The 13,524-nt window shown below is 42.4% G+C and overlaps 1 protein-coding gene across 6 annotated transcripts in view; it reads left to right on the top strand.

The window, feature by feature from the left end:
- Positions 1-13,524, top strand: part of CWC22 (CWC22 spliceosome associated protein homolog) — a 47,943-nt gene that overhangs the window by 22,710 nt on the left and 11,709 nt on the right. For all 6 annotated transcript variants that reach the window (XM_038421815.2, XM_038421817.2, XM_038421816.2 and 3 more), the window contains 2 exons: positions 144-225; positions 2,474-2,534. In XM_038421815.2, coding sequence (XP_038277743.1) covers positions 144-225; positions 2,474-2,534 — 143 coding nt within the window. The remainder of the gene's footprint in view (positions 1-143; positions 226-2,473; positions 2,535-13,524) is intronic.

Here is a 13,524-nt window from a genome sequence, read left to right as displayed (position 1 = left end):
AGCACCTACTAAATGCTCCTAAATGTATTTATACACAATATTACATAATAGACTGAAGACTTACTGAAGATGCATACATCTCCACTTTCTTAGAATGTATGTCTCTGTTTCAGTTTCTAAATATCCAATTTTTTCTCTTCAAGGACAAAAAGTGACTATCCATGACCAAACAGAAATTAACCTGGTCTCCTTTCGTCGTACAATTTATCTTGCTATTCAGTCAAGGTAAAATGTATATAATTTATACTGAAAAAAGTGTGTGGTCCTTTAGAAATTAGTGCATTTGTATTGAATCTGTTGAATATGGGGTTGTTAATAGTTTTATCATTATCTTACAGTCTTATAAAGAAATTGAACAGATGTTTTAGATGAACCATTGGTCTGACCCAGAATGGCCATTCTTAAGTTCTTAATTTAGAAAAAATTTAGTACATTACATTTCTAAACTTCCTTTTTGGGTGAAGACTTTTAAAATGTTACACTAGATCATGCTTCTGTTTTATGGAGCACTGGTATAGTCAGGACAGATTGGGGGTATGGGGAAACTGTACTTTTCCAGACTGTCCACAAAATAAGCTTCACCCGTGTGAATCTCCAGTCTTACAGCAAATTGTGTAAATATGCAAAATATAATAGTGTGTGTTGCTTGGCTCCCTTTCGTTGTTTCTTGAATACGCCATAAGCTCTGTTAGGTTCCTTGAGCTTGACTTTTTCATGTGGGTTAAAAATAGCCGGTAGTATCTGCCAATTGCTAGCCTCTTGTGGTACCAAAATGAGTCATTGCTCACAGTAAATTGTATAGATGTGTGATCCTCTCTCGCCTTTCCTACATGAGGAATGAAATAGTGAACAGTAATTTGTTACTGGGCAGCTGAGTTAACACCTTACGGAGGTGAATGGCAGTTCATACCTCTCAGAACTATTGTTCCAAACTCTCCTCAGACTCTCCTTAGGCCTTGTCTACGATGCACAGTTTTATTGACAAAAGTGATGGCATATATCACATATATCATTTATTCTTTTATGTAGAGACTGTCCGGTTTGGCCAATATACATGGCAGAAAGGCATTGCTGGCACATGATGGCATATATCACATTGGTAGGTGTGTAGGTGAACGATATATGTGATATATGCCATCATGTGCCAGCAATGCCTTTCTGCCACGTATATTGGCCAAACCGGACAGTCTCTGCGTAAAAGAATAAATGGACACAAATCAGAAATCAAGAATTATAACATTCAAAAACCAGTCAGAGAGCACTTCAATCTCCCTGGTCACTCGATTACAGACCTAAAAGTCGCAATATTATAACAAAAAACTTTCAAAACCAGACTCCAACGAGAGACTGCTGAATTGGAATTAATTAGCAAACTGGACACCATTAAATTAGGCTTGAATAAAGACTGGGAGTGGATGGGTCATTACACAAAGTAAAACTATTTCCCCATGCTTATTTCCCCCTCCCCCTCCTCACTGTTACTCACACCTTCTTGTCTGCTGTTGGAAATGGGCCATCCTGATTATCACTACAAAAGGTTTTTTTCTCCTGCTGATAACTCGCCTTAATTGATCACTCTCATTATAGTGTGTATGGCAACACCCATTTTTTCATGTTCTCTGTGTGTGTGTGTGTGTGTGTGTGTGTGTGTGTATGTATGTATGTATGTATATCTTCCTACTGTATTTTGCACTGCATGCATCCGATAAAGTGGGTTTTAGCCCACAAAAGCCTATGCTCAAAGAAATTTGTTCGTTTCTAAGGTGCCACAAGTACTCCTCGTTCTTTTTGCTTATACAGACTAACACAGCTACCACTCTGAAACCTGAGATACGAAAGATCAAGATAGCAACTTCAGAAAAGTATATGGGCATGGGTACAGAGGTTACATTTTGGTATTTTACAGGAGTTAGTCAGAATGAACTTACGTATTTTTGTTACTAGACTTTGTGTATTTCCATTTAGTATGATGTAATAGCAGTGTCTCATAAAAGAGAGTCACCTTGTTTTTAGTCTGTCTGCAGATTTATTAGCTTTGGATTCACTTTCAGATATAAAATTGTTGAATAGCAGAATGCTGTTTGGAAATATTTTAGTTTAAGCTTGAGAACTTTTAAAGAAAGCTGTTGAACACAATGCTTTTGATGAGTAATTAAAGTGTGGTGAAAGGAGAATGTATTCAGTCTTCTCTAAAATGCAGATCATAGTCTTGATTTAGACAGCTTTCACCCTATTGTTTCATTTGTCACCATACTTCAAATACTGATTTCCTCAACCACCCTTATGTTTGGAAGGAGCCGAAACTAGCATTGCTAGGGCATTTTAACAGCAACAAATTCAATTCAAAACTTCGTCATGCTAAAACACTTTGATTTGTATGCTTAACATCATTGGTATCAACATAATTCTGTATGTGTTTTTAACATAATGTGTACTCAATGGGAATACAAAACTATTTATTTTTTCTTTGCAGCTTAGACTTTGAAGAATGTGCTCATAAATTGTTGAAGATGGACTTTCCTGACAGTCAAACTGTAAGCCTTGCTTTTGATTCCCTTTCTGTTTCTCGGGGGGGGAGAAATTTGATCACTAACATTTTAGTAAAATTAATATTCACATGATATACACCTCAATGCAATCATGTTACTTATAAAATGGAATTAACTGCTATTACAGCTATTGTTTCTCATTATGTAATCTTTATGATAAATACCATGACATTTGATATTTTTGGTTTTTCTTTCTGACTTAGCAGTTAGCAGCTAAGTTCCCTCTAAGCCGCGTGGCTGGGTGGCCACCCAACCTGCTATCAAGTGCCGCACACTTCAGGTGTCCCTCCCCTCACTGCCACACAGCTCCTGCCCTCTGCCTTGAAGCCCCTGGCCAGCTGTTCCCAGGAGCCTCCCGCTTGCTGTGTCGGGGGGAAATGCTGGTGTCAGGGTGTCCCCCGCCCTGTACCCCATTTCCACATAGTCGGGTGGGGGGGCCTGACACAACAGGGTTCAGGATGGAAGGAGCTTGCTGGCAGCTGTTGCTGTGTCTCAACAAGCGGACTTCAGACTGCTGAGTGCCGATCTACTTCAAGGGGCAGCGTGTGTGTGTCTCTGTCACGCTCACCTTCCAAACGTACTTGTGGTGGTGGTGGTGGTATCACTTGAAACTTCTTTCAAAGTGTGTTTTAGTTTTTTGACTGGTCTCTGCATTTCATAATTTTTATTTCTCTCTTATGCTTAAATTTAATTCTTTGAGTAGTGAGTTCTAAAATGCCTATCCTGTCCTGACTGGAGTAATTATCTCTATGGTAGATTTTTAAAAATATATATTATATCTAGGTTTTTTTGTTTCTACTGGTGACACACATCCGCACACTACCTTGATATGGTCCACATAACAAAATTCATTCCGCACATGGATGGAAAAACTTAGAGGGAACACTGGTTAGCAGTTCAGACAGTTGGGTGAAATTCCTTCTTTTCAATATACATTTTTAACTATAAAGTGATGTCATTCTATTTATAAAAATGTTTGTTATACAAGCTGTTGAAATGTTGTCATTTGCCACAGATAACAAAACTACTACTGTAGAACAGCTACAACTTAGAGGCCAGAGAAATGTCTCTGTAGGAAGATTTTTTTAATAGGTTTCTGGATAGCTGTTGATTTTATCTGTTCAGCTAGAAATTCAACTTGATAGCTTCAAAAGATGGAATTGCACCTTGTTTTTTTATGGGAATGCTTTAAAAAAAGGTTTTGTTGCTTTCACAGTCTTGTTTGAGCAATATGTACTATATTAAGCAATCATCTCCAAGTATGGCTGTTTTTGGTGTAAGCTTGAAGAATCTCTGTTTGTCTGCAGATAGTACATCTAAAATCTATTTGACCACAATGTGTTCTGAAAAGGAAATTGCTGTTTGTCTATGACTTAAACCAGATCCTGAAACAGTGGGCAGGATCTAAATAGCTACGTAATTCCCAAGACAGGTATTTAGTCAGTGGTGAGATTGTCAATAATCAACAGATAAGTGAGCTCTAACTTAGGGATCTGAATTGTGACTTTGAAGTTCAATGCATGAAAGACGAACAATCTCTTTTTATTTAAAACAAAATATGATCTAGAGATGCATGAAGCTCATTTTTATCAGTGCAACAATTAGTGCAGGTGAAGTCAATATGATATAAATATCTTTTGTCTGGACAAAAAGGAACAGTTGATGCCCTTTAGTAAAACTTTGATAAATATTATCATTAGAAATTATTTTCGCAATTTACTATGTTTTCTTATTAAGATTATTTGCAGATAACTAGGAGACGAAGAGGTTATCTGATCCTGCTGTGTATTTCCCTATTTGAAGCTCTAAGTCATTTTGTAGGAAATGATTCAGCAGCAAATAAATGTGATGTTCAGCAATAGAGGATTATGATTTCCAGGGATTTCCAGAGGCATACCCAGAAAATTCTGAAGAGAAAAAAATCCTGTTGTCAGGCAAATCCGTTTAGTTATTAAAAATAAATACAGAAAATACAGTTTACAGTACAGTATGTGCTGTTGTATCACTCTCAGTAGGTGACTGCCCCAAGGTTCACAATCATTTCTCCAACTTTAATGCATCACCAAACAACTCCATACAACCATCAACCACCTGCAAATGGTCCAGGCACCGGCAGCACCCTCTCATAAGAGTCTATTTACAAAAAAACCCTACCACACTCATAAGGCCTTGCAGCCTGGCTACTAAGGATGTTGTTCAGGCATACTAGCTGCTTGCTTAAGTCATTGTGTATTGGGGTGTCTAAGTTAGGGTATCCAAAGCACCCATATCATCTCCTCCACATAAGGACACTGAAGACGCTGTGTATCAGGGCATCCTGACTTCCCTAACCCTCCTCCTAAATTGCCAAAGATGCAATATGTGTATGATGGCCAGGTGAGTAGAAAACTTCACGGAGCAAATGCAGAATTTAAGATTTCATCTTTTTAAAAAGCACCTGTCTAGCCTGAATTGATGTGAAGGTTATCTTATGAGCTGAAATCATCACAGTGCTGAATTCCCAAATCAGTAGGCAGCGTCAGTGCCTTTGCTCCTGCTCTGAGCTTCCACAGCCTGAAACAAAGCAGGCAAAAGTAAAGCTGAAGAGATTCAGGTCAGGTTCATTCTGCCAAAGTTTGGGGAAGCTTTGAGTAATAGCAGAAGCAGGCTCGGAGACTGTTTACTGGGAAAGATGACTCAAAATATGAATGCTGGGAGAAAGATACAATAGAGGCAAATGTTCCCCGTTCAGCATCCAGAAAGATGAGAAAGAGGTGAAGTAGAGAGAACCCAATATCCTCACAGTGGCCAGGAAGTTTTGAGGTGTGGGGAGGAAGACGAAAGGAGAATACCCCTTCTCCATCCCAGAAGCCAGTCTTGTTGTTTGACAGGACTCCATCTTTCATATCGGGCTCTGGCTAGTACAGTGGTTCTCAAACTTTTTACTAAGGTGACTCACCAAATCCATTTTGTCTTTTTTATAACCCATCATGTACAACCCCCCCCCCCCCGCCCCCTCCCACACACTTTGCCCAAGCATCACAACCCTAACCCCAGCCTGGAGGGGTGGTGATTGAGTTTGGAGAATGAGCCCACCCTGCACTCACCTGCAGCAGCGGTTCTTATCCTTTGGGGCTGGACCTGGCTCCCCACTCTGGGCTCTGCAACCTGGTATATGGGGTTGCAGCACTACTCATATTTGGCCAGTAGGAATGGCTGGGCTAAATCTGAATGCCGCAATGACCTCATACAGCAGGTTGCAATGCCAGGTCCAGCCCTATAGGACAGAAGCTGCAGGGTGAATGCAGGGCAAGGCTCACTCTCATGGCCCCTCACTCCAGACCCTCCCCTTCGCACCAGACTGGGAGAAGTGTGTGTTTTGGGTAGGTCAGGACCCGTTATGGGTTAATCTGGCCCTGGATGTGGTGGCCAATCTAGAATCTTCCCACAACCCACCATTTGGGAAACACTGGGCTCACAGACATTCCGGTTTGCAGCTCCCAAGCAAGACCCAGGGAGCAACACTTTGTTAGGAATCTCATATGTTCTCCTTTTCCAGCCGCCGGAATGGAACAGCATTTGGTTTTCCTGCATATTGCTCCTGAACAGTATTGCTCCCTGATTGTTTTGTTTGTTTCATTAAGCGGATAGTAGGTTTAATCTTTTATCTATGGGATGTCTGGTAAAATTTCCAAATGTTGTAGGTATGAGTGGGGGAAGAGAGAGATTGATTAATTACCCTAAATAGTACTTGACTGTCTTTTAATGCATGTCTACACAGCAAAGAAAAACCCCATGACTCTGGGACCCTCCAACCCCACAGGGTCATAGAGGCCGGGCTCCAGCCTGAGCCCAGAAGTCTACACAGCAGTGAAACAGGCCTGCATCCTGAGCACTGTGAGCCCGAGTCAGCTACCGCAGGCCAGCCATGGATGTCTAGTAGCTGTGTTGACATACCCTTAAAGTTTGGTTTTAAGAAAACAAAAGTGAGACAGAAAATACCTGGAGAGATGGAGAGCACAATGCAAGGAAAGTGAAAGAAAGATGGTGAGAGATTTATATAAGAAAAAACACACTGAAGACAAATTGGAAAAAGATCTGCCATGATCTATAATAGAAACAATATAGAAAGAGTTAAGGCATCAAAGGAAAGAAGATCCGTAATAAGTGGAGTTGGTTGAATAGTACTTGGCAAATATATTATTCAGTCAATTTTACTGGTATCAGTTAAATAGCTTATTCAGTTACTACTTTTTTGTGGTTATCAACCAGCTCTATAGCTGGTCAAATACTACTCAGAAAAAATGTATTAAGATTAATACTGGTAGAATTGATTTATTTTACAGTTCAATATGGTATACAATATAAAGTACGCAGCTTGTTTATTCTTTTCACTGTGGGGGATGGGGAGGAATGGCTTTGGAACAGTGACCTTTTCGGGGAGCCTCGTGGTACGAGTGGTGTTTGCATGTTTGATTTTTAATCCAAGGCTAGTAGGCTGAGAAATCAGAGTAGTCGGTGTCAGGTAACTTTTTTTTTTTTTTTTTTAAGAAAGAGAGAGCCACCAACCTCTGCTCTCTACCCAGTCAGGCTCCACCCGCAACAGGCAGTGTGGCAAGTGGGTATTTTGAGGATGCACTAGAGGGCAACCTACCAGACTGTACCCCAGATCCGTTTTCCCTATGTTTCTCCAACCACCTTTCTCTTTTTCCTCCCTGCCTGGACTGCAGTAACTTAAGTTAGGTGTGTCCTCAACACAATGGCCCGTGGCTATACCCTCCAGTTTTTTTCTATCCTCCCCTTTCCCTGTCCCTCTTCAGAGACCCTTCTCACAAAAGTCTCCTCACACAGGAGGTGAAGGGCCTGCTGCAGCTAGTGGTGGAAGAAGTTCCTTACAGGAACAAAGGGTTCTATTCCCCATACTTTCTAATCCAAAGACCAAGGGCGGTCTAAGACCCGTCCTGGACCTGTGAGACCTCAACAAATACCTAAAGAAGTTAAAGTTCCGCATGGTGTCCCTGGCCTCCATTATCCCCTCCCTGAATCAGGGAGACTGGTATGCCACCCTCGACTTGAAGGACACACACTTTCGTATAGTGATCTTCCAAGGACACAGATGCTTCTTATTCTTCACAATGGGATCCAACCACTACTCAGATTGGCCTAGCAACAACACTGAGGGTATTTACCAAGTGCATGACAGTGGTGGCAGCTTACTTCAGGGTATTCAGATCTACCCATATCTTGATGACTTGCTGGCCAAAGGTCGCTCCAGGTCGCAAGTCCAAAGGGACTTCACAGTGCTACAGGTCATGTGCCAGTCCCTGGGCCTGTTGGTGAACGACAAGAAATCTACGTTAGTTCTGGTGCAGAAGATAGAGTTCATCGGAGCATTGCTCGACTCCACCTGTGCCAGAGCTTTCCTGCCACAGGAGAGGTTCCAGACGACGGTGAACATCATACCAGGTTCCTTCTAACTATGGCCCGGGTATGTCTGCGTTTGCTGAGCCACATGGCAGCATGTACATATGTCGTCCGCCATGCAAGGCTCAGGATGTGACCCTTGCTGCTGTGGCTGGTAATAGTCTGTTCCCAGTCCAGAAATCACCTGGACAAAGTTACCACCATGCTGCCGGGGATACTTAACTCCTTGCAATGGTGGACTGCCCACAAGGCTCTCCTGGAAGGAGTTCCACTCAGTTGAACTGATATTGGACGCTTTAGACGTCTGCTGGGGAGCGCATCTAGGCGAGCCACAGACCCAAGGTATGTGGTCTTGGGAGGAGATGACATTGCACATAAACGTCAAAGAGCTCAGAGCAGTATGTTTAGCCTGTGGGGTCTTCCTACCGCATCTGTCAGGCAAGGTGCTGAGAGTGTTGATGGACAATACGGCCTCGATGTTCTACATCAACAGGCAAGGGGGAGCACGCTCATCAGCTCTGTGTTGAGAGGCTCTCCGATTGTGGGATTCCTGCATCAAGCAGTCCATTGGAGACCTGTCACCTCCCCAGCGTCAGGAACACGCTGGCAGATTGCCTCCACAGGTCCTTTTTTCTCTCACCACGAATGGTCACTGCATCCGGAGGTATGCTCTTCCAGAAGGTCTGGGCAAGGACACACACTCTCTCTCTGACGCTTTCCTCCTGTCATGGTCAGGGGGGTCTGATGAATGCATTCCTGACAATCCCACTCATCAGCAGAGACCTGTCAAAGAACAAGAGAGACACGTCCCAAGTTATCACGATCGCCCCAATGTGGCCATGCCAGCATTGGTTCGGCACGCTGATGGACCTGGTGGAGACTGCTCCCTGGCTCCTTCCCAACTGACCAGATCTGATTTTGCAAGATCACAGGAGCCTGTTACACCCCAGCCTCGCCTCCCTCCACCTCGTGGCTTGGATGTTGCGTGGTTGAACCCAGAGGAGCGGACCTGCTCTTAATGAGGTCCAGCAAGTCGTCCTGGAAAGCAGGAAGCCTTCCGCTAGAGCAACCTACCTGGCCAAGTGGACGAGGTTCTCCGACTGGGTGTCTGAGCGTAGCATCTCTCCGTGGTGCTCCTCCTTACAATCTATCTTAGATTACCTTTTTCATTTTAAGAACCAGGGGCTGACCCTCTCTTCCATCAGGATGCACCTTGCAGCCATCTCTGCTCTCCACTCGCCGATCCTCTCAGGAATCTCGTCAGTCAGATTCCTGAGAGGCCTTGAGAGATTCTTCCCGCCAGTCCAGGCTCCTGTCCCACAGTGGGACCTTAACTTGGTTCTTTCTAGGCTCACAGGCCTGCCCTTTGAGCCTATGGTCTCCTGCTCCCTTTCCCACCTGTCATGAAAGGCCCCTTTCCTTGTGGTGGTAGCATTAGCTAAATGAGTGTTGGAGATTAAAGCCCTGACATCAGAGCCACTGTATACAGTGTTTTACAAGGACAAAGTTCAATTGTGACCCCGTCTGGCCTTTCTACCAAAAGTGGTGTTTTCCTTCCATGTCAACCAGGACATCTTCCTCACGGTGTTTTGTCTCAAGCTGCACAGTGAGTAAAGGAGTCCTACATGCCCTGGAAGTCAGACGTGCTCTGGCATTTTAGCTGGAGCATGCCAAGCCCTTCCACAGGTCGACTCAGCTCTTCTTCGCGACAGCGGACAGGATGAAGGGCCTTCCAGTGTCCACAGAGTATTTCCAACTGGTTCATCTCCTGCATCAGGGACCTGTTACGAGCTGGCACAGGTCCCACTGCTGCCGATTGTGAGGGCCCATTTGACCAGAGCTCAGGTGTCCTCGGTGACCTTCCTTGCGCACGTTCCCATCCAGGACATCTGCAGAGTCACGACCTAGTCTTTGGTTCACATGTTCACAGCACATTACACCGTCACGCAGCCGGCCATTGGATGACTCTGGGTTCGGCGGAGCCGTGTTGCAATCTACATGTCCTTGAACTCCTACCTGTCTCCGTTGGCACTGCTTGGGAGTCACCTAATATGGAATGGACATGAGCAAGCACTTGAAAAAGATAAGACAGTTACCTGTTCCATAACAGAGATGGATGTGAGATGTGTTGCTTATGTTGCTTATTTTCATTCCATGACTCATCCTCTTTCCCCACTGTCAGAGTTTTGGCAAGAAGGAACTGAGGGTGGGGGGACCCTGGCGGCGCCCCTTATACCGCAGCATGTGCCCGCCACTCCAGAGGGTGCCAGATCCAGTCCTCTATGGCAGTGCTACTCAAAGTGGTGGTCCGTGGACTGGTGCCAGTCCGCAAGCCATCGGCTGCCGGTCTGCGCACATATTGGGGGAAAAAAAATTGCTGGTCCCCCACATCAGATATCTGTAGAGCAGTGCTTCTCAAGCTACCACTGAGGGAAACACTTCTGGCACCGGTGCATGTGGCAAGTACACACACCTAATGTGGAATGGACATGAGCAACACATCTCGAAGAACACCAGTTACGGAACAGGTAACTGTCTTTTTCTTCTCCTTAGCCCCAGTTGTCTTTTTCTGGTTGGTTTTTCCATAGCAAGGGTTCTCAGCAACCTTTTTCTTTCTGAGTGCCCCTGCACTCTCTATATAGTATAAAAACTTCACAGCCCACAGCAGCTGTTTTTCTGCATATCCAGTAAATTAAAAGCCAGAGCCAGTGTTAGGGGGTAGCATGCAGGGCAATTGCTCAGGCCCTGCAAAGCTAAGTTGCTCAGGCTTTAGCTTCAGCCCTGTGCGGCGGGGCTTGAGCTATGGCTTTCTGCCCTGGGCCCTAGCCTGTCTAACGCCAGCCCTACTCTCTGACTTACTTTGGTGGCTCCCCTGAAACCTGCTCGTGGACCCTTAGCTAAGAACCGCTGTTCTGTAGCATAGAGGTAGAAATGGAGCAGGCATTTTGGAGAGTGCACCTATTTTTTGAGTCTTCTAACTTATCTTTCAACCACCCACACACAGGGACACTTCCAAATAGAGTGACCTTTCCATGATACAAAACCACATCTGGAACTAAAGGTCTTCATAAAAATAAATGATTCACTTCACATGTGGGACTCGAGAACTCTATAATACTTTTGAAATACTTAGTTACATCATGACTGGAAAGGTATCATTTAAATGTTGATGACAGTCACTTTTGCATGCAATTTGTGCATTAAATATGTAAAAAACCTTTGAGCTATATGGTATATAAATTGTCTATAAAAATTAAAATTCACTGGCTTTTTAAAGCAAATGATGGACTTAAAATGTAGACTGCTAGTGTCATAGGCATTATCAGAAGTGTTCTGAGCAAAGAAACTAGTAAAGTAACCTTTAAAGCTATAATTGAAGTTAAAATTGCTATGTGAACTTGTCACATCTCTCTAAAAATTAATTAAATCATTTCAAAGTTTGTTAATTTTTAATCTAGAAGACAGTTACTCTAGACCTAACCTCAGCTTGTTTTGATAACACTAGCAAGAATGTCTTTGTGGGTAAATCTATTTTCATGCATGTGGCTATTCAGGATACTCTCCTAGAAATCATTGTAATATTTAATTAAAATGTTAAAATATTTAATTACTGTAAACCACAAGGGATATCAATGTTGTAATTGCATTGAATATGAGGAAAAAGTAATTGGTTTTGCAAGTCGTGCTGACTTTATTAGCAATGGCATCAGCACTTTGCCCTGTTTTATTGTTTGAAAACTGATTACAGCATTACTGTAAAATGGGAGGGTAATATAAAAAAGTTAATTTTAATATATCAAGCTAACACAATGTGACTAAGTTGAAAAGAATGGCCTTAAACAGATTTGTAAGTTAACTGTTTTGGTATTTGCTGAATGTTAGTTGTTTAACACTGAATAGATGCCTTTATTATTTTTATTTTATTTATTTTTGTTAGCTTGTTTTGTGTGTTTGAGCTGTGTAATGGGCAAAACTGTTTCTTTTAAGATTTCATGATAGAAGAAATGGTAGAAATGGGAGTACGTTACAACATTTAATATAAGACTTACCAGATTTAAAGTATAAATGTGTTTAGATTTTTTTTTAATTGCAGTGGCATTAAATATATTTATTCTCTATTGATTGGGGGAAATTTTTGTTGTTGTGACTTCTCAGTTTTGAGAAAATAACTATAAATGTGTGTGTTCTGTTTTTCCTAAGATTTCTAATTAGTCTAAAGAGACAAACATATTTAAACTAATTGCTAAAGAGGTATGACTGACAGTCTAATTAATTGTTACTTTTAGCATGCAATGTCTTTTTTTGTGTTTTAACAAGTCTGACAAGTCATCTTATTAAAATGCTATGAAATGATCTAAACAGCTAGACAGATCCTTCATAATAAGATTTAGATCAGACATCTGCAAAAATCTATAAAGTTGGCATTTTAAACATAATGTATTTGGGAACTACTATCATAATTTTTGTTAATGGACTAAATTTTATGGGGAAAATAAAATATGTTAACTGAATTGAATGAAGTACAGTGTTAAATGCACCGTCCATTTATATGAAAATGTTTGCTTCTGTTGTCTTAATATTAATTATTCTTTACAAATGGTTTTTAAGTTGTGGATTGTGGACCCGCTTACACAATTGTGCATGGGAGTAAGGAGGTGTAAGGTGTCCCCATATCCCTGTATGACAGCTACCCAGATAGCTATGCAGAGAAGAAAGAAGCTATATCCCATTTCCCCATCTCACTTCTGCACAAGTGTATCTTCCCCAGTGGAGCAGAGCGAAACTGGAAAGCAGATTGTGACTCAGACTGTCTACACTACCACTTCTGTCAGTATAATTTGTCGCTCAGGGGAGCTTATGTCAGCTCAACATAAATTACTCTGACATAAGCGCCGGTGTGGACAGCACTGTGTCTACAGGAGAGCTTCTTCCACGAACATAACTACTGCCGCTCATTGGGGGTGGACTAATTATGTTTGCATAGAGCAGCTACACTAGAGATCTTAGAGCTGCGCAGCTGAAGGCTCTCTAGGATAGACATAGTCTCAGAGTCATGATCTCCTGGTCTGCTCCAAGGGGCAATGCAACAAGGCGCTCCCCTGGTTAGGGCTTGTGGCAAATCCATGTGTCATAAATATAAAGGGAAGGGTAACTACCTTTCTGTATACAGTGCTATAAAATCCCTCCTGGCAAACATCCTGTTACCTGTAAAGGGTTAAGAAGCTCAGCTAACCTGGCTGGTACCTGACCCAAAGGACCAATAAGGGGACAAGATACTTTCAAATCTTGCAGGGGGAAGGCTTTTGTTTGTGCTTTTTGTTTATGTGGTTGTTGTCTCTTGGGACTGAGAGAGGCCAAACAGAAATCCATCTTCTTCAACCCATCCTAATCCAAGTCTCCAATATTGCAACCAGTATAGGTAAGCCAGGCAAGGCGGATTAGTTTATCTTTTGTTTTATGTGAATTTTCCCTGTGTTAAGAAGGAGGTTTATTCCTGTTTTCTGTAACTTTAAGGTTTTGCCCAGAGGGGGATCCTCTGTGTTTTGAATCTGGATACCCTGTAAAGTATTTT

Source organism: Dermochelys coriacea, chromosome 11 (genome assembly GCF_009764565.3).
Source record: "Dermochelys coriacea isolate rDerCor1 chromosome 11, rDerCor1.pri.v4, whole genome shotgun sequence".
Classification (NCBI taxonomy): domain Eukaryota; kingdom Metazoa; phylum Chordata; order Testudines; family Dermochelyidae; genus Dermochelys; species Dermochelys coriacea.
This window is presented reverse-complemented; position numbering and strand designations above follow the sequence as displayed.